The following is a 19,396-nucleotide window of genomic DNA, read 5'->3' as shown; positions in this document are numbered from 1 at the left end:
CTGTGCTTTGGCATGTTTTACTGCTGCTCAGCTCTTGAAAATATTTAGCAGAAGATCCTCTTTGTGGAATAATTCTGGTTCCCTCCACACTGGGCAGAACAGAAACTAATCAGCAACAAACACTTCTACTTGAGAAATCATTAATACCCTTTCCCTGTTTTGAGTCCTTTTTTGAATGAATGAGCTTTTTTAAAAAAAATTGCTTTCTCTTTTGGTCCGTGAATATCTGTGAACTATTTAGCATGTTAGAAAGTAGGAAAATGTTTGCCTGAACCAGGAGAGGTAGTATTTTAACTTTTAATTTTAGTTTTTTTAAATTTAATTTTAATCCCTTCCCCCCAACTTCTTTCAGATTCTAGCTGAAAGTGATGAAATCCCACAAGTAACTGGACTTCTTACCCATATCTCAAATACAACTAGCCATCTTGGAGTGAAATATCAATGCTCTGTAAAGCTAGCAAATGATCTGCTCCAGGAATTCCGATATAGTGCTTAACAATTCAGAATTGTGGAAAAGAGAGAAGGTACCTGTTTTCCAATTGGGCATTTTCTGAAAGAGTCTGGGAGACAAATCTGTTATTTGTAATCTATATATTATGATGTTCATGTGACTTCTCTGCATTTGCAGAAGTATTTTCAAAGTTACTCAAAAGTGCATTGTAAAGCTGTTTTGTCTTTGTGAGAAAATATTTAAAAGTGGCATTATTTATTGATGCCATCATTTACAATCTGATCAAACAGCTTATTTCTGCTATACCACTTAGTGGCATCTCAGCCCCATTACAAACACATGATTATTAGTGAGTCCTTTTTGAACTAAATGTTTCCATTATATCAGTGACCAAACACCTCCTTGTGTTTCTTCTAACTTGTTTTTCTTCAACAGGAAGCAAATATCATATTTTGTTAAAGTGGCATTAGTCAGCAAATATATTTTCCTTTCCTGGGGCCATGGACCACAGACCTTTCCTGAGCTGCAGACTTTGAACACTGCCAAGGAAAGATTTGTGCAATTTAAAAATTGATTTTAAAAAATCCTCCTTTTGTAACAAGCTGCTATTAAAAGTTTGTACATTCAAGGATAAAAAGTCATAATGTCTCCCAATTTGCAATTTAAGAATCTTATCTCAATCTCATAAATAGATGATTTGTTTGGAAAACTCTCACATTTTTTAAATAATGAACAAGAAGAACATTCTTCCTGGAAACTACACATTTGGATTTTTAGAAGTTTCCTTTAAGGCCTCTGATTTAAATCTCCTCCCACATAAGAATAATGGAGTTCTTATGCCAACATGTTTTTTGAGGGATGGGATGCATTCCAAAGACAAGCAGGAGAAAAAGTGTACCCACAAACATTAAACAACGATAAATGAGCTACATCAGGATTTCATTGCTGAGCTGTATGTATAAAATCTGGCCATTCTGCCCCCTGCACTATGTAACTGGTGTCTGAAATATGATGTTCTCGATCTCTTAATTTATATAAATTCGATTATATATCGATTCTGCCAACTAGCCCTTTAAACCTAGGAAAAATTATGACATATAGAGATTTCTCTGCCCCTTAGACTATGTAACGTATTATTTGCCAAATTAGGATCTGTTCCTCTCACTCCTGGAAATAAATAATGTGACTCTTGTAGAATTGGACAATGGCCATCATTCTACAGTTAATCCTTCAATTTGCAACCATTCCAAATTATGATGGCGCTGGAGAAAGACGCTTAGGAATGGTCCTTGCCTTTACGATTGCGATTAACATCCAAGCACTTGGCAACCAGCATATATTTACAAAAGGATCACATGATTGCCATTTGCAACTTTCCCAGCTGGCTTCAGTCAGTCAAAAGGAGAAACCTTTGCTTAACGACCATGTGATTCGTTTTATGGCAAAAAAGTTTGTATAATCGGACGTGATTCATTTTAACAATCCCAATGCGTAACCGCCAAAGTTCCCATCCCAAATGTGGTCAAAAGTCAAGGACTACTTATTGTGTATTTCAACATCATCTCCTAGAGGAGATCATTCATTTCAAAGTACTGATTTTAACAGTCTTTTTTCTTCTTCTTCCATTTTAGAAATTACTGTTTCTTGCAGTAATACTTGTGGAGCTTTCCTAGATCACTAAGGGACTCAAGTTGCATTTTTAGATGGCTGTTTTAAGGAAAGTTAGAAAAACAGCCTGTTAGGAGGTACCTCAGGTGTTCCTAATTCAGAACCACATATGTGCTGTTTCCTATCAAGCTGTCTCATGCTTGAAAATTTGACACACACACCCTTTTTTCAAAGGCATGTTCATAGTTGCAATTTAAATGCTATCTTAACATTGATTCTGGGAATTTGCACAGGGGTGGTCCATGTAATACCAAATGCCAGAACGGTTTCCCTTGCTTTTTCTGGCTGTATTCCTTCAACCGACTGTCTGACTCTATAAAAGGTGTTAAAAGCCCTTGAGCTGCTTTCTGAAGGGCTTAAGTATACTCAAACTGACTAGGCCCTTTTAATGGCCAGCATTCTACAAACATCACAACTGTGACTGAAGTCTTGCATCCCCATTGCCATCCTGCCAACCAACAAGCAACCTAACCAACTTTCAATTGACAAGCAGCAATCCTTCAGTAGTTGATTTCTCCCTAGGCTTGTCATTTTGTTTTAAGCAATAGTAAAGTATAGAAAAAAGAAATTGTTTTACAAACAGCTAAAGGTTTTGCTTTTCCACATTAAGCTTTCTTATAATTAATCATAGTTCTCTTTAATTGGCTAATGAAAAATAATGACCAGACTCAAATTACCCTACTTTGGATACGTTACATAAAGACCTTGCTCTCTGAAGGCGGCTCTTCAGAGAGCTAGAGAAAGGTGGAAAGGGAAAACAAACACCACCAGCAGGAAAGTGGATGGACTGACTTACAGTGGCAATGAGTATATCTGTTGGAAAGCCTGAAGCACCAGATTAGGGACAGATTGTCAATCAACCTGTCAGATTCTCTTGGGCTCTTTTTGGGAGGAAGAACACTATAGAAATAAAATAATTATCACAGCATGAGAAGAACTGGAGGAAAACGTAATGTCTGCATTTGGATTAAGAAGGTGTGTGTTGTCACTCATCTTCCATGCATTAAGTCAGAAACACAGGTCTATATACAAAAGCACTAAATATCTGTCATTTAATACTTTATATATTCTTAATATGTTTTATGAAGGCAGGTTATATAGTCTTATTTTTATATCAAACAGAACCCAACGAGTTCTTATTCAGAACTGAAAACATACACCTAACGGAATTAAAATACCCAACAAAAAGAAGGAGATGTTACTGGCATTCAGTTTCTCTTTTCTAAACTTACATTAATTGATCTTGTGAGCATCAAATAATTGTTATTTTGTACTCAACACTACTAAATGTATGTCCAATGTCTGGCATTAAAGGGAATTAATTAGCAATATCCAAACATGTCAACAGAGGTCTCTTTCTTTTTTAAATGGGAGAGCTGTGATGGAAGTGGATGCACATTTAAGAGAAATTCTTGAATGTAAAATTGACTTTTACCAAAAGTGAAATATTTCTTCTTGGATTGTTCTTATTTGTTTTCATGGGTTTGTTGTTAATAATGTATGCTATCTAGAGCTTTTATGGAGTTTTGTATAGTGTTCTACATTTGGCAAAACAATCATCTTAATATAGTTTAAATCATGAGACAATTGTTTTCTTTGTGATGTTTTACTTTCTGAATTCCCTTACTCAGCCCATTATCTTTCACAGTGGCATAACAAAATGATGAGCTGCTTTTCCTTCATTGTCCTTTGCAAAAGGCTGTGAAATAGAGCACAACCTCTTTCAAGAATAGTTTGGATCCTTTCTTGAATACATCAAAAGGTCTACAGTAAGAGCTATTGCTGTAGCTCAGTAAGAGGCCATGCAGGCTCCAGATGTCTGCAGAGCTGAATCCAGGACTGCTAGCAGTTTAATTCAGCTGATTAAAATTTAGAAGCATTACTTTGGTTTAAGAGACAAAAAGGGGTAAATAGAGTTACACTGACTGGATACATGCATGAGTAATAGTGTGTCTCCCCTCTTAGCTAACTAGGACATGGCTGCAGAGTTTTAACTCAGTACATCCACTGACAATTGAAAACTGAGTATGTGTGTATATATACACACACAGTTAACAGATATGTCTCAAGCAATAAAAACTCCAAGTCACAATGTTTACATAATCAGTTTATTTACAAAATATTTATTTACAAAGAAAGGACTGATACAAATTCACATATTATTGAGGTTGCATCATATTGCTTTGAATGAAACTGGTAGCCAGCATTGGGCACAGGAGAGCACTATTTCATGAATATTGCTTAATACAATGCCTATATTATAGTGTGACTGAGTTAGGGCTTTATGCTATAACAAAATCAGTAATCCTCCTTTAAGCAAAGCACATCAGATTCAATTTAAATTAATGTAATATTTCCTTGATTGAAGGGTTTAGCTCTTTGTATATTTCTTTTGTCTTTTTGGCCTTGGATTCACAGTCATAATTGTATTTTACTATAAGGGAGATGAAGGACTTGTTCCTCCTGGTTTCTTTCACCTTCCAGAAAAAGACATACTCTGCATAAAATGTTTTTCAGCTGATTGTTTTAGCAGCAACATAATTCTCCCTTTGATGTCCAGAGTCAAAGAAATTCTAATACCACCAGCATTTGGTAACAAATATAGTTAAAGTCTCTGCCTTTCCTGTAAGGGAAACAGTGGTAAAACATATTATTCTATCACAGTGAAACAATACTTTTTTAAAAAATGCATGCAAAGTATTAGTAATAAATGTGATGACTATTCTTTACAACCCCACTTCTTAAGATGGCGCCTCTGCCACTCTAATTTTTCTTGAATGCAGACAGTGGGAAAGAATTGCAGCATTGGTAACTTGATGTTCTGTGACTATCAGGTTTCCTGTCAGCTTCTGTGCAATTTGAGAAGGCAGGAGACTGCGGTGTTCCATAACAGAAGGGAAAAATCACACCAGAATACTGTAAGGAACTTCTAACTATGCAATTATCACAGTTGTTGTGTCTAGGATATATATTTGAAGAAAACAACAAGAAAGTTCACAACTATCCTTTCTGAAAACATTGGAAGAATAAAGCATTTGAGAGATCACTTGTTACGTTTGTTGCTTGAGTTAAGAATTCCTTGACGCATCCTACACATACTTAATCATTGTGTTTTCTGCAGGATTGTGGCTGGGTAGCCCACATAAGGATTTGTGCTTCCCATCAAAATATCAATCTGTTCTAGCTTTGAAGTAAACATTAGTTTTCACCGACATCTGTGTACTCAGAAAAGATTTTCTGTTTGGTTTTGGTTTTTGCTTTAGGGCTCGACTCCTGTTCCTGCTGAACTGAGCCAGTATATAAAATCAGAACTGATATCAGCTCAGTAGGCACCGGAGGACGGGTCCATCAACAGCCTGGAACAGCAACTGCTGCGAAGGGCAACTCTCATACCAACAAAAAAAAAAAGAGCATTTATTAGAAACAATAGTAATTTGTCCAGCTTATTACAACTTGCAACTTGGATGCTTAAATGCTAAGTTCGTTTTAAAGGCAAATATATAAAAGGCTCCAGAGGTGGAAAGGCATTCTTGAGTTGATACACTACATTAGTATCTAAGGGCTAAGAAAACCCAAGTATAACAAACTTCTTTTAAAGCAGCTGAACTAAACTTGGATTTCGCCCCATAAAGGTTCTTTTCATTCCTGGTAGACAGAAGCATACAAGGATTGGGTGGCCTCTTCGTTGTTTATCATTTGCATTCTGTGAAAATACTTGCTATGATACAAACGCTGCAGGAGCAATCGGAACCTGAAATTTTAGGAACGGCTTGCATCTCACCTTCTCTTCAGGTGCAGAACTTAGCCACTGTGAACAAAGAGGAAATCAATCACTGTTCACCAATCAGCTAAGCTCTGCACCTCACTAGAGAGGTCCTCCATCTGAACATAGTTAAAAAGCAGTTGAAGTCCTTCAATAGCTTCTCTGTGTATCTTAAGGCATAGCAGGTTCCAAGAAGCTGTAACGGGATCATCATGAAGTAAGCCACAGAAGGTAATGTCATGGTTATGTGGTAATCCCTGGCAATGTGATTTTAATCTTAAATCACAAATCAGCATGCCAGGAACCCAAACAACCAAAACAGGAATAGAACCTGTACAAACTGTCAGTTGTAATAAGAATTTTATCTGAGAATTGAAGACTTAAAAAAAAAAAAACTTTCACATTTATGTTAGAATACATTAGTGCTTTAGATCAGCTCTAGAAACAATTAGAATGGTGTACAAGTAAATTAAGCATTAAGCATAAGTAAATTAATGAAGATTATGAAATTATTCTAGTCATATGGGGCATACTATAAACCATTTAAAACTGGTCCCCAAACTGGCTTGGCAGCTGGTGGGGGGGGGGGGGAGTGAAGAGGGGAACTGGGCTGTACAGTAGGTGTGCGTGTGCACAACTCAACTTGTGGGAGCAACGGGCCAATGTGCATGCACATACAGCTTGATCTGCATAAGTTGAGCTACACGTGTGCATGTGTACTGGCCCACCATTTGCACAAGTCAAGCTGCACACACAGGCACACCAGCTGCCACTTGCATGGCCCAGTTGCGCATAGGCCATGGCCTGGGGCCATGGCCTGGGGGTTGGGGGACCCGATTTACAACATACTCCTATCCTTTTAAAGAAAGACAACCAAAAAAAAAGCTACAAAGTATTAAACTGCAAGACATGTCACTTCCTTTCACTCTATAGTATGTGGGAAAAGATGCTTAAGAATTACAGGATTACAAAACAGGTCACAGAATTGATACCTGTCTCCTGAAGAAGATTTATGGAAGCAATTTCATAATCCTGGAAGTTTCATTTTAATATATTGAACTTTCATACCCGAGAGTTCCCCCAATTTGCACCTACAGAATGCAGGTGTGTAAGGGATGCTTCAAGTACTCTCAATTAATTACTCCATACATGCATTATAAAATTACATCCCAGAAGTCCTAAACAGTTGAGGGAAGTTTTTTATAATTAAATTTGCCCTATGAATACCAAAGTTATTCATTATATATATGTTAAGCATTTGGAACTGGTTTTTGATGTTCAAAGCATGATAGTAAATCAAAGCTAAATTGTTCTTAGCTTTTTTCTAAGATGTTCATACTCCCCTTAAAGTTGGCATTGGAACCATTATACTTCATGCTTTATGCAGTTAAAAAGGATGGAGTAAAAAGTTGGCATATTGTAAAATTCAAAAATGACTGTATTTCAGAAGATTTTGTAGTTGACTTGCGCTGTCTAGCAAAGATTCTAGCAAGTATGAGGAAAGCACTACATGGCTTGTAATTCATCCCAGTCCATACAGAAGCTTTTCATATAATCTTATATAAGTTCCATATGAACTGTCGCTGCAACCTCTTACAAATACCTAACAGATACATAGTTGGAATTATCTTTTTCTTGAAGAGATTGGTCAATTCAGGAGGGGAAAATAAACATTTGTTCACTGATAAAATAAGGATAATTTAAGGATTTGTTTCTTTAATACTGTAAGAATTATATCAAGTCTTTTTACCTGATTCAAGGTTATATCGCTATTTTAGATGACTTGATACAATAGATCTGAAAACATTCTGTTATTTATAAGCTTTCTTGAGGTACAGCTGCTGTGCCTTTGAAAGTGCCCAACTAAATTATCGGGGGAGGGGGGAGAATCACCTTGTCATATAACATTTCTGCCACTACTTTAGCTGAGGATGCATCCATGTGGTCACGGACTATAGCAAAAGTTTTAAAGGCAATTTCTTGTTGTTTTGCATCCTCATTCAACATTAATTCTCCATAGAGGTAGACACCCATTGCCTGTAAGAGGAAGAAAGTCATCATATAGCATACCTTTGAGACTTTAGGATAATGCAACCAGTCATTTCTTCTGAAACCCAAGCAAAACTGAAATGTAATTATCTCTAAGGAAAACCCAAGCAAATAAGCGAGTTTCTGCTTGAACAAATTTACTTCCACCTTGAATATGACCTAGATGTTCTATGAACAACCAATTTATTTTGCATATGAAAGTTCCAAATTATTCAAAAGTACTGTGGCATTTCAGAAGTATAACTCCAAGTGGTAAGAACAGGATATTCAATAATATTTCATGAAAATCCCATATATCATTTATCAATGAAATCTTAATTGATGGAATAATTCATTGAAATTTTTTTGGAGACATAACATTTATTAAAAGGTATACCTTGATATTGACGGGAACAAATGCAATGTATCAAATAGACATGAAACAAAAATTAATTGACCTCAATGCAAAAGGCCATTTGATCCTAGGGAAAGCAATGGGAATTGAAGTCAGTTATGACTAGTTAATTTTACAGTTTTTGGCAAGATTTAATGGTGACAGTACAGTATTCAACTAATTTAGGGCTCCACAGAATACACATTTTAAAGAAACACAACTTCGCAAAGTTGAAAAACCTCAAATTAGATGATAGAAGGAAGACACAAATTTTGTTCACTCTTTTCTCGTTACTGTTACCATTTTGTCGCCAAAGCAGTACTTGAGGGGGGCAAGGGGTCTACATTGCTTCTTCACTGCCAGTGGTGAAAATACTAATCCTCCACACAGTGTATACACTCACCTATTTCCTCCCTCCCCATAACTGATTTTAAAAACTACACAGCCACTAGTTCTACATTATTTTGAACTGGATCCTAATAAAATGAGGAATTCGCCAAAGAAAGAGTAAAATATCAAAACATAGACTAAAACAGTTTTGGAGACAAAAAGCAATGGATAATTACAAAATTCACCATCACAGTACCTAACAATTATGACAGGCATAATGGATAAAAAACACTGGTTTGATTTCAAATGGTGTCATTCCAGAGTTTGCATACTCCCTCTCTCCCGAAGATTCGTTTTTAAAAAAGCAGCTACTGATAAAAGACTTTTTCAGCAAAAAGCAGGGGGCAGGGGACAATAATTTTCTCACACACTTTTTAAAAATGCATAAATGTTTATTTTTCACTATAACACATGTGGTAAGTACTCGAAGATACTGTATAGCAACTTATAATCCTGAAAGTCAGTGGCCCCCCAACCTTTTGGGCACCAGGGATTGGTTCTGTGGAATTATTTCCACAGACTGGAGGGGTTTGTTTTCACATATTACCTGCATCCTGTGAATGGGGCTTCGCTTGTTTGCATGGCCTGGTTTCTGCCAGCCCACATGCCAGGGTTGGGGACTGTTGTATGTGGTCTGATTATGTGAACGGTATATAATATCAGAAGTGCTGATACCACACTTTGTTTTAATTTGTATTTTCCTGTATAAATATTCTCTCTGCCAATGAGCACCAGTGACAGAATGAAAGCTGAAGAAAATTCAACAGGGGCTAAAAGGAGTTTTCAGAAGCTGAATTTCCACTCTGAGATTGGGCATCTCCACCTCCAAAGCAAGAGATGCGATCTCGATGACGCTCCTAATAAGCAATGTTGAGGCCACAGTAAAGAATCTTTAGTCAAATTTTAGCACAAATTTGAACAAAAAACAGGATTTATATTGGTTGCACCTTTGAAGGAACATGTATTGTGTAATTTATGTAGCATTTGGCAATACAATAAGGGTACCTAAACAACACTGACCTGATCTTCCTTGAGAAATTTATCCACATCAGCATATCCTGCCACATATTTGTGTTTAATAATCATCTCACACCATCGATGTCGAACCTTTAGTAAGAGAGAAAAAAATAAAATTATTTAAACACTCGTTAAAATGTGGTTGTGACATTTAAATTACTAATCCTTTACTTTTTTTTTTTTTTTTAAAAAAAAGACATCTCCCTTAAAAAAAAACCTTCAATTTTACCCCTAGATCTGTTAATATTAACCAGCCATGCTAACAATGCAACATGGCTCTATTGTTATAATTTAAAAAAAAATGGAAGCCCAAAACAATCAGTGTTACAATATCAAATAATTAAAGGTAAAATCAACTTTTCAAACAAATTCAGTTTTTAATAGCATGATAAAAAAATATTTTAGCCTGAAAATAGTTTTATCTATGAAGCACCTAAAATTATTTATTTATTCCAAACCAATGCACAGAGTAACTAAAATTTTGTGAAATTATATCCAAGGATGTGTTAAAAAGGGCAACTGCTCTTACAGTGCTCAGATTTAAACCAGAATTCATTAGAATTTTAGGAAAAAAGGGAGATAATGCCACTGAGTGGCACTTTGTGCCACTGAGAATGACAAAAACCAAGGGATCTCTATCAAGACCTTGTTTAGCATTACATCTAAATTGGGATTCTTGGTTTAAGAGGATAGAAGGAATGTATATAATCCCCCAAATTGTTGGGGAGATGTGCCACAGAACTGTTTTCACATGCATCCAGCTTGGGAATTGTTTTCTCATACAGGCAAGAGTGCGTATGAACTTGAATTAGTGGAGCCTGTCATGTAAATCTCTCCATAAAGAAATTGTCTCCCTCTGTTCCAGAGATTAGGTACTTTCAACTGATTGTAGCACTTACATTCACCCACATTCACACAGTTCAATAGTCCTGTGCTATAGAGCAGGGGTCCCCAACCACCGGTCCGCGGACCGGTACCGGTCCGTGGAACAAATCCTACCGGGCCGCTGGTTTGCTGGGCGCTGCCATCTTGTTTTGATGAAAAAGTGCTTCCGGTGAGCTTTTCCGGGTAGAAAGCTCACCGGAATCACTTTTTCATCAAAACAAGATGGCGGTGCCCAGCTGATGCCGGTACCGGGCCGCGGCATAAAAAAGGTTGGGGACCACTGCTATAGAGGGACAACGGCCTTTTTTAAACATTAAGCTAGGGTCATCTTCCTTCACTCTCCCCGAAACAGAAGTTGAGGCAGTCTGAAGAATGAAGGCAAGAAGGTGTTGTGGTTGGTTCTCCATTTGTGTCCAGAAATTCTTTCCCAAGCAGCAGGCATTGTTCTCTCTGTCTCTTTCAAAGGTCTAGGAAGTTTTGGGGCCTCCATAGGAAAAAAATACCCACCGAAGGAAACTGTAGTGAAAACTCAGTAGTTTTAATTTTGTTACAAGAATTTTGGTATAAGCCATGATTTTACTATCGTCTTTATCATCTTGTCAGCTATAATGAACTACTTGCTTCAACACAGGTTTTTAACTTACTGAGCAAATATGGAAGAAAAAACATATATTATGTCAAGTTGCTGATAGGCTATCAAGTATCCTCCCTTCCCATCCTAGTGCTTCCTTGCCCTATTCTATGGCAACAGAAGGAATAGAAATATAAAGGGCCATCTCACTGAACAACTGATAACATCTCATGCCTCAATAGCAAATTAATCAGTAGCTACAAAAGATCAAATACTAACAATTTAATAGGATGTGGTGAAATAGGCAGAACAATTCCCATTTATTTGCTTGTGGGGTCTTTAACGTATTTAGGCAAGCTCTTTACAGTAAGGGAATTAGGATTAAACTACAATAAACAAAAAAGCAATCTATTCAATGCTTTTCTTTTCTTAGTGATTATCAGAATATAAGCAACTGTGGAATAAAATGATTCATTTTGCAGACTAGCTCTCTTTCCACATGGCACAGTTCAAACCTGATCAAGAACCTCAGAATTGATACCAGATCTCTTTCATGCTTCCCATTCTCAAATTAACAACTTGTAAATTCACCCAATGTGGACTTGAGCTTTGGCTGCTCCAGAGGAATTTGCCAAAGAATGGACATGGGCTAATTTGTTTCCAGAAGTGGTTCAAAGTTTGGGTTTGATTGTTTATACAGATGTTGAAATGCTAATGGATGCAACTTCAAGCACATTTATACAAGAATAAGCCACCCAAACACTATGGGTTACAATCGAACTAACTGAACCTAGTTTTATAATCTGGTTTGGCAAATAGTTTAGAATTAATATATATCATAGCTTACCAAACTAAACGATTATCCATTTAGAGAAACATGGAAAGAAGCAACAAATACATAAGAATATTTTCTTAATTTTCCTGGCCCGGAGGATGAAAAAAAAAAACCTACTTCAGAAACAGTCTTTTTATTTAAAAGTAAATCACTGAAATCAATGGCCTTTATAAGTTCTAAGTTCTTGTGTTAATTTTGGATGAAAATCAAAGCATTTAATAATTTCTTCCACTTGGAAAAAATATGTTGCAAACTTATTGTAACGAATCAACAAAATCAGCATTTTGACTACTTTGATAATTTCTCCTTAAACTAATTCCAACAGACGTTTTCACTTATAAGGTTAAGAATCGGTTTATGCACAAACAAGTAAATATAAGAAGAAATGGTTTAGTCAGTGACTTGAAAATACAGTCTGAAAGACAAGTAATTCAGAACATATGCTTTATTTAAAAAAAACAAAAAACCCTATAGCTTTAGTCTTTAGAAAAAGTCCACCAACTTCAGGGAGTTAATGGCTGGTTTTAATTTTAAAGATGTCAGGAAAAAAAACCAATTTTGAATTGTAAATTATATCACGTTATAATACAAAAGAAACAAAAGATCCTATACAATATATTACTATAACTTCAGAGGCTTTCAGATCCTCATAGCTTCATACATTTATTCAAACCAGAATAAAAATCAGCTGCCAAGAACAGACTCATTCACATATTCAAACTGCATCTACTTCCTGTTATTTCTAGGTAAGGAAATTGTACATAAAAACCATGTACTGATTCACTTTTCCTGCTAGTTCTATGCCTGTAGTATCAAAACGAAAACAAAAAACTCACAATCACAGAAATTACTTCTCATGATACACAAGATAAACCTTGAAGTTATTAGGAGGGTACGTAAGGAAGTTATAACCCCTTTTGATATCTGGAAGGATGAAGAACAGTTTACTTAATAAACATCAAGCATTTTGCAAAGTAAACATTATTACTTCTGCTTAAAATGAAAGAGCTAAAGAAATGATTAGAGACATTAACATTTAGATCAAAGATTAGGCTATCCTGTAATTAAGAATTCACATAATAATAGTTTCCAGACTATCAGATGCACAATAATACCACAACTGCTAAAATAACCCTGAATTCAACTCTCATAACAGCTGCATTACAGTAAATGTTCACATGCTACCGAGCACATGTTGCAGAGTTGCCTTCATCTGCTTCCCATCTTGCACACTGATCAACGTAACACATATTGTCCCCTCACATAAGCATATTAACCCCTGAAAAATGGTTGCTTTGGGCTTATAGATAAGATCCCCTGCTCATCCCCAAGCTTTCCAGCTAAAAGGTTACATTTCTGGGAGTATAGAATAATATTGACCTGAACCCCCAATCTTCGGACTACTCTGAGTCAACGAAGTTCTGTAACAAATCAAAAGCAGCTACTTTATTTGACTTAGAAGTAACTAAAGAGTGCAGCATTTTGGATTCAAAGGGAAATGATGATTTAAAATGTGTGTGGGGAGGGGCTCATGTAGCACCTGGGATCAACTTAAAGCAACTTTTCTTATCCAAGGATCGCAGGGCTGCCATCTGTAATTGCAATATGATCCCGGGTAAAGGCATCTTTGGTTAAAAAAAGACAGGTCTATAGATCCTTGGCAATCCTTATATTGGAAATATAGCACTGTTGTTTCCTTTGAAACAAAACTTCTCCATGTTTATGAACTTTTGAGGGCAAATATGTCTTTATCCCTTTTTAAAAATTGGTGTTGTCTGGATTAGCAGTAGTTTAAGAGTGCGTATATGTTATGCACATGGTCCATAGAAAGAAAGAGGGAGAGAGAAATATGTATACTACTCACAAAGATGCTGGGCCTTAGATTTACTGAATGAATGAAGAATGGTGGTGGTGAAAAAAAAAAAGATGAAAGCCCAGCTATGGAATCATATTTGACCGGGAATAATTTTTTTCATTTTTTTCAATTGATTGTAAAAAAATAAAATTTTTCCCATTCCGTGTCAAGTTACTTGTAGTTATACAATTGAGTGATCACACTGTAAAAGATCTCTCTTTAGGTGCTTGAAGATGGCAGGGTTCAGGCCCCCCTAGCTAAGATTCTTACCAATGAAGTGAATGAATGGATGGATGGATAAATAAATAAATAAATAAATAGAGGCTGCCCACCATGGCCACGCCCACCTAGCAACCAAGCAGAAAACCCATTGCTAAAAATTTTGAAGACCACCTCTGGACATACTGTTCACCCATCTCCAACTAATCAGCTATAGCCAGTTACATCTGGGTGAGCCATCTTTGACTTGGATTCCTTTGCTTTACATCATCTTTGTGGGGAAGAATTTTAATACATGAGCAGACTTCAAACAGAAGAATGTAATTAATTAGGAGACTAGCATATCCATCAAATACCCTTTCCCCACTTTGAACTGAGACAATTTCTTCAGTTCAAATGACGCAAATATAGCCATTTTAATTCTGTATAATCAGTTATATTCTTGTTCTTACAATGACTGCGGAATAATTGGATACATACAACCAACCAACCTTCTTGAAATACGTTCCATTAAAATTATAACTTTTAATGTGTGCTTTCCAACTGCAGGATTTACTTATTCCTGGATATGGTTCTCTTTCAACAGATTTTTGGCTTACAATAGAGCATTTTCAAACTACCCTAGGAAAGATTATTATAGTCAATTAAAATTTGCACTTGTTATCAGCTCAGAAATCTTAAAGAAAACATTACTCTCAAAAGCTAGTTTTCAAGACAATGAATTCTAAGTGCTATATAAAATTAATAATAATATGCATTTTAGTCATTTAAAATATTTACCAAAGATTCAAAAACTATAGGAGCATACCATCAATTTTTACGATAGGTGTATCTTCTCTTTTTCTTTATTTATGAGAATTGTACAGAGTTCTTAGCTAAATAGCATTGAGAGCAGAGGAAATTATACACATACACACAGACATGTCAGACTCCAGATTTATATTCATATCTGTATTTCTCTCTATTATGGTAACTAACAGAACATTACTATTAAAATGCTAAAGGAAAATACTGTGGCTTCTACTTTCTTCAGCTCTTTTGGTATGAATAAGAATGTTCAGCAGTCAATTATCAAACCTATTTCTTTTTCTGACCATTTGATGAAGATGTCTGTCAGCTATAGAGTAAAATGTGCAGTGGCATTGCCACGTAGCCTTTGTGATACCATTCTAGTTGGAAAAGCACAGGAGAGGCCTCCTACCTCCGATGCAAGAGCCACTATGTACAACTTCACTGAAGCAACTTACATTTTTATCCTTTCTAATTTGCTCAGTACAATAAGGCACCTTATGCCTCAGCTGCTACTAGGCTTTCTATTGTATCATGCTGCAATTATGACTGTTGGCCTCCTTCTTCAAGAGAAGCAGCTCATATCATTGCTTCTGGTTTGTTTGCTTTGGAATAAACCAGAGATAAAAGATTTAGTTTGATCTCAGTTTTTGATTCAGCCTTGAAAAAGAAACACGGAAGAAACTCAGGAAGGAAGTTCAACAACCCAGTATGTTCCATCTGCTGCTTGCTCGTTCATCATAACCATGAAAATGGAATTCCAGAGTTGTAGGAACATCAACAGAACTTCTTATGTCACCAAGAACCTTAACTTCAAAAGCTGTTATAAGAAAAATGTGTATATGTATTGCTATCTCTATGTGTAACTTCTTCCTAAACTTCCTCCTGACTGGTTGATTGGTCAGTTATGTACCGGTACTCTATAGTAGGTTTCAGCTCCTAGCAACCAGTTAAATAGATTTTTCTCCATGACAAGCTATCCCTAATGATGTTCTCATCACCACTGTGAGTCTACAGACTTTGCTGCTGGTTGTCGTCTTCCCTTCCCTTCCTCCTTTCTCAGCATTAGAGCCTTCTCCAGAGAATTAGTTCTTCACATAATGTGACCAATTGTAGATAATTTGAGGTTGTTCGTTTATGGTTTGAGCAACTCTGGGTTGATTTGTTCAAAGAGCCATTTGTTTATTTTCTTGGCTGTCCAATATCAACTCTCCAATACCAAAATTCCAAAATGGCAATACTCTTCCTATTCTGCTTCTTCAAAGCCAACATTTGCTTCCATAATGTCCTAGAGCAGGGGTCTCCAATCTTGGCAACTTTAAGCCTGGTGGACTTCAACTCCCAGAACTGAAGTCCGCTTGGCTTAAAGTTACCAAGGTTGGAGGCCCCTGTCATAGAGAATACCATGGCTTGCGTGGTTCTGATTTTTCCAGGTATAGACACATCATGATTTTCTTCAACTTACAGTGTTGACTTTTGGAAGGAAGTCCTGTTTTTATAATTCTTTTCCATGTGTGTACACCATTCATCATTATGACCTCAGTATATTTATAAGCCCCTTCTTTTCACAAACTATTTCTGGGAGCAGGTATACCCTCTACCATTAAAATACAAAGAAGATAAGACAGCCAGGGGGACAAGATTATGCCAGTCTTTCAGACTGCTGTGTATATCTATCAGCTTATTACTAAAGACTGCTTCTTAACTGATTCCTGCATTGTGACACAAAGTGAACACTTTAGAAAAATGCCTGCCATGGAGTTTTTTAGCAGGTTCAAAGCCAGATGAGACAAATTATTCTAAATCATAACTTTGGATGCTTATTTAGGCACACCTAAAATGAAGTCCCATACAACTTATTGTGCTGGGGAAGTGTTAGGTACATTTTTGACTTTCAGTACTAAAAATGAATTATAGTGCACACAAAAATAAATTAGTGCTTCACAGTACAGTTTCCCAACTCCAAGATGAGTATCATGTTGACATTAGGTTATGTTACAGTGTTTGAAATCTCACCCCAGGCTAACTTCTACTTGTATCAAAGAAACAACTGTATAGCTCACAGGAAGATGTATGTTACTGTAGTATCTTACCTCAACAGCTAAGGTTCATTTACAGAATATCTGCAGTCTACATTAGAGGTTGTATACTACTCTCCCCTTATTTATTCAACTTATATGCGAAATCTATGTTCAGGGAAAATGGATTGGAGGAAATGACCATGGTTTTAAACTGGGGGAAGATACATAAATAACTTGTTATACACTAATAACACTACTCTGATAGCCCAAAATGCAAAGGATTGGTAAACTCTTGTAATAAAAGCCAAGGAGCACAGAGAAAAAAATAGGACTCAATTAAATAAGATATCGCTAACAACATCACTCAGCCTTAAAAGTCACAATAAAGATATTGAGGGTGATAGATAGTGTCTGTCTTTTAGGATCTACCTTAAAGGAACCAACAGTTAAGTTAAGTTATGCCCAGTATTTCCTAGTCGAACCACAGACAACTACAATGATCTAATACATATAGATTTTACAGAAGACAATGTTGAAAAAGCACTACGCAATCGAAAACCATCTCTATCTATTGGACCGGATGGAATATGTGTCTGCTTCTTTAAAAAGCTATCCACTGCCATAGCAGAACCTCTAAGCATAATCTTTGAAAAATCTTTCAGGACCAGCTCCTTGCCAAAATTATGGTCACAAGCCACAGTCATCCCTATCTTCAAAAAGGGAGACCCCAGCCTAGTTGAAAATTACAGACCAATCTCTTTATGCTGCGTCACCTGTAAAGTCATGGAATCAATTATTAACCAATCCATCATCCTCCACTTAGAAACAAACAACCTACTCTCTAATAACAATTTGGTTTCAGGAAAAAGCTATCCTGTAACCTGCAACTCTTACACTGCAAAAACATATGGACTACACAATTCGATCAGGGCAAAGCAATAGACGCAATCTACATAGACTTCTGTAAAGCCTTTGATTCAGTGGTACACGACAAACTACTCCTAAAATTAAAATCTTATGGTATCTCTGGACAACTGCGTAACTGGATAGAAGCATTCCTGTCAAACAGACAACAAATGGTCAAAATTGGAAGTGTCCTATCAAATTTTGTACCTGTCAATAGTGGTGTCCCCCAAGGCAGTGCTCTAGGACCAACTCTCTTCATACTCTACAAAAATGACCTCTGTGATCATATTAAGAGCAACTGCGTTCTTTTCGCTGATGATGTAACGCTGTTCAATACCACAGACAATACTGCTACCCTTCAAAAAGATCTTGACTATGTATCAGAATGGTCAAACAAATGGCAACTTCAAATCTCAACAAATAAATGATCTGTCCTACATATTGGCAAAAAATATCAGAAAATAAAATACAGGCTGAATAGTCAAGACCTTGTTGATGATCCAAATTCTGTCAAGGATCTTGGAGTACTCATCTCTAATGACCCAAGTGCTAGAGCCCACTGAAACTACATAGCCAAAAAGGCGTTAAGAGTTGTTAACCTAATCTTATGTAGCTTTTTCTCTGGTAATATTACACTAATATCTAGAGCATACAAAACATTTGCTAGACCAATACCCGAATACAGCTCATCAGTCTGGAATGCACATTAGCATCTGATATTAACCCAGTTGAGAAAGTCCAGAAATATTTCACAAGAAGAGTTCTCCACTCCTTTACTCGTTGTAGAATATCTTATGCCACCAGACGTGAAATTCTAGACCTAGAAAACCTAGTCCGATCTAAGTATAGTATATAAAATCATACATTGCAATGTCCTACCTGTCAATGAATACTTCAGCTTCAACCATAACAACACAAGAGCACACAATAGATACAAACTCAAGGTCAACCAAACTTGATTGCAGGAAATACGACTTCAGCAACAGAGTGGTCAATGTCTGGAATACTCTACCTGACTGTGGTTTCTTCCCCAAACCCCAAAAATTTAACCTTAGACTGTCTATTATTGACCTCACCCCTTTCCTAAGAGGTCTGTAGGGGGTGTGCATAAGCGCACCAATGTGCCTACCATCCTTGTCCTATGGTTTCTTTTGTCTTTTTTATTTTTCTTATATGTATCCATGTATTCATAACTATGTTTTTACTTATACCTATTATCTTGTAAGCAATTGACAAACATAAATAAATAGACATCGCTGATGGCCTTGGAAAACTTATTGAAATGCCATGAAGTATCTATCTATACCTACAAAGATCAGAATTGTGCAAGCAATACTGACGGAGTCTATGGAACCAAAAGTTGAATCTTGAAGAAACAGAAATATTAACTCTTTGGACATTGGTGTGAAGATTCCTCAGAATGTCACAAACAGCCAAGAAAACAAATTACACTCTTTCTGAAATATCCAATTTTGGGTTTTTGGTTTTGAAGGATGATTTCAGATGAACAACACCAGTTCTAGCAGCTAAAAGATATTATACACTTGCTCCATTCCCACCTACCCGCCTTACATCGGAGTTTTTAATGAAGGAAGAAAAAGAAG

At 36.4% G+C, this 19,396-nt stretch overlaps 2 protein-coding genes across 15 annotated transcripts in view; one reads left to right on the top strand and one right to left on the bottom strand.

The window, feature by feature from the left end:
* FANCC (FA complementation group C) overlaps positions 1–5,393 on the top strand; it is a 65,059-nt gene extending 59,666 nt beyond the window's left edge. For 6 of the 9 annotated variants that reach the window (XM_087957915.1, XM_087957913.1, XM_026674490.2 and 3 more), the window contains one exon: positions 353–5,393. In XM_087957915.1, the coding sequence (XP_087814041.1) occupies positions 353–496 (144 nt within the window). In that variant the 3' untranslated portion in view covers positions 497–5,393. The remainder of the gene's footprint in view (positions 1–352) is intronic. The other 3 variants (XM_087957917.1, XM_087957910.1, XM_087957912.1) reach the window with 1 other exon arrangement.
* The window catches only part of AOPEP (aminopeptidase O (putative)), a 192,399-nt gene continuing 177,216 nt past the window's right edge, over positions 4,214–19,396 (bottom strand). For 4 of the 6 annotated variants that reach the window (XM_087957906.1, XM_087957907.1, XM_026674524.2 and 1 more), the window contains 3 exons: positions 9,715–9,801; positions 7,776–7,919; positions 4,214–4,742 (listed from right to left, as the gene is read on the bottom strand). In XM_087957906.1, the coding sequence (XP_087814032.1) occupies positions 4,725–4,742; positions 7,776–7,919; positions 9,715–9,801 (249 nt within the window). In that variant the 3' untranslated portion in view covers positions 4,214–4,724. Of the gene's footprint in view, positions 4,994–7,775; positions 7,920–9,714; positions 9,802–19,396 lie in introns of those variants that run through there. The other 2 variants (XM_087957909.1, XR_015748062.1) reach the window with 2 other exon arrangements.

The sequence above is a fragment of the Notechis scutatus genome, chromosome 2, assembly GCF_049901735.1.
Source record: "Notechis scutatus isolate UNSWTSFEM ecotype Mainland chromosome 2, rNotScu1.2, whole genome shotgun sequence".
Lineage (NCBI taxonomy): Eukaryota > Metazoa > Chordata > Lepidosauria > Squamata > Elapidae > Notechis > Notechis scutatus.
This window is presented reverse-complemented; position numbering and strand designations above follow the sequence as displayed.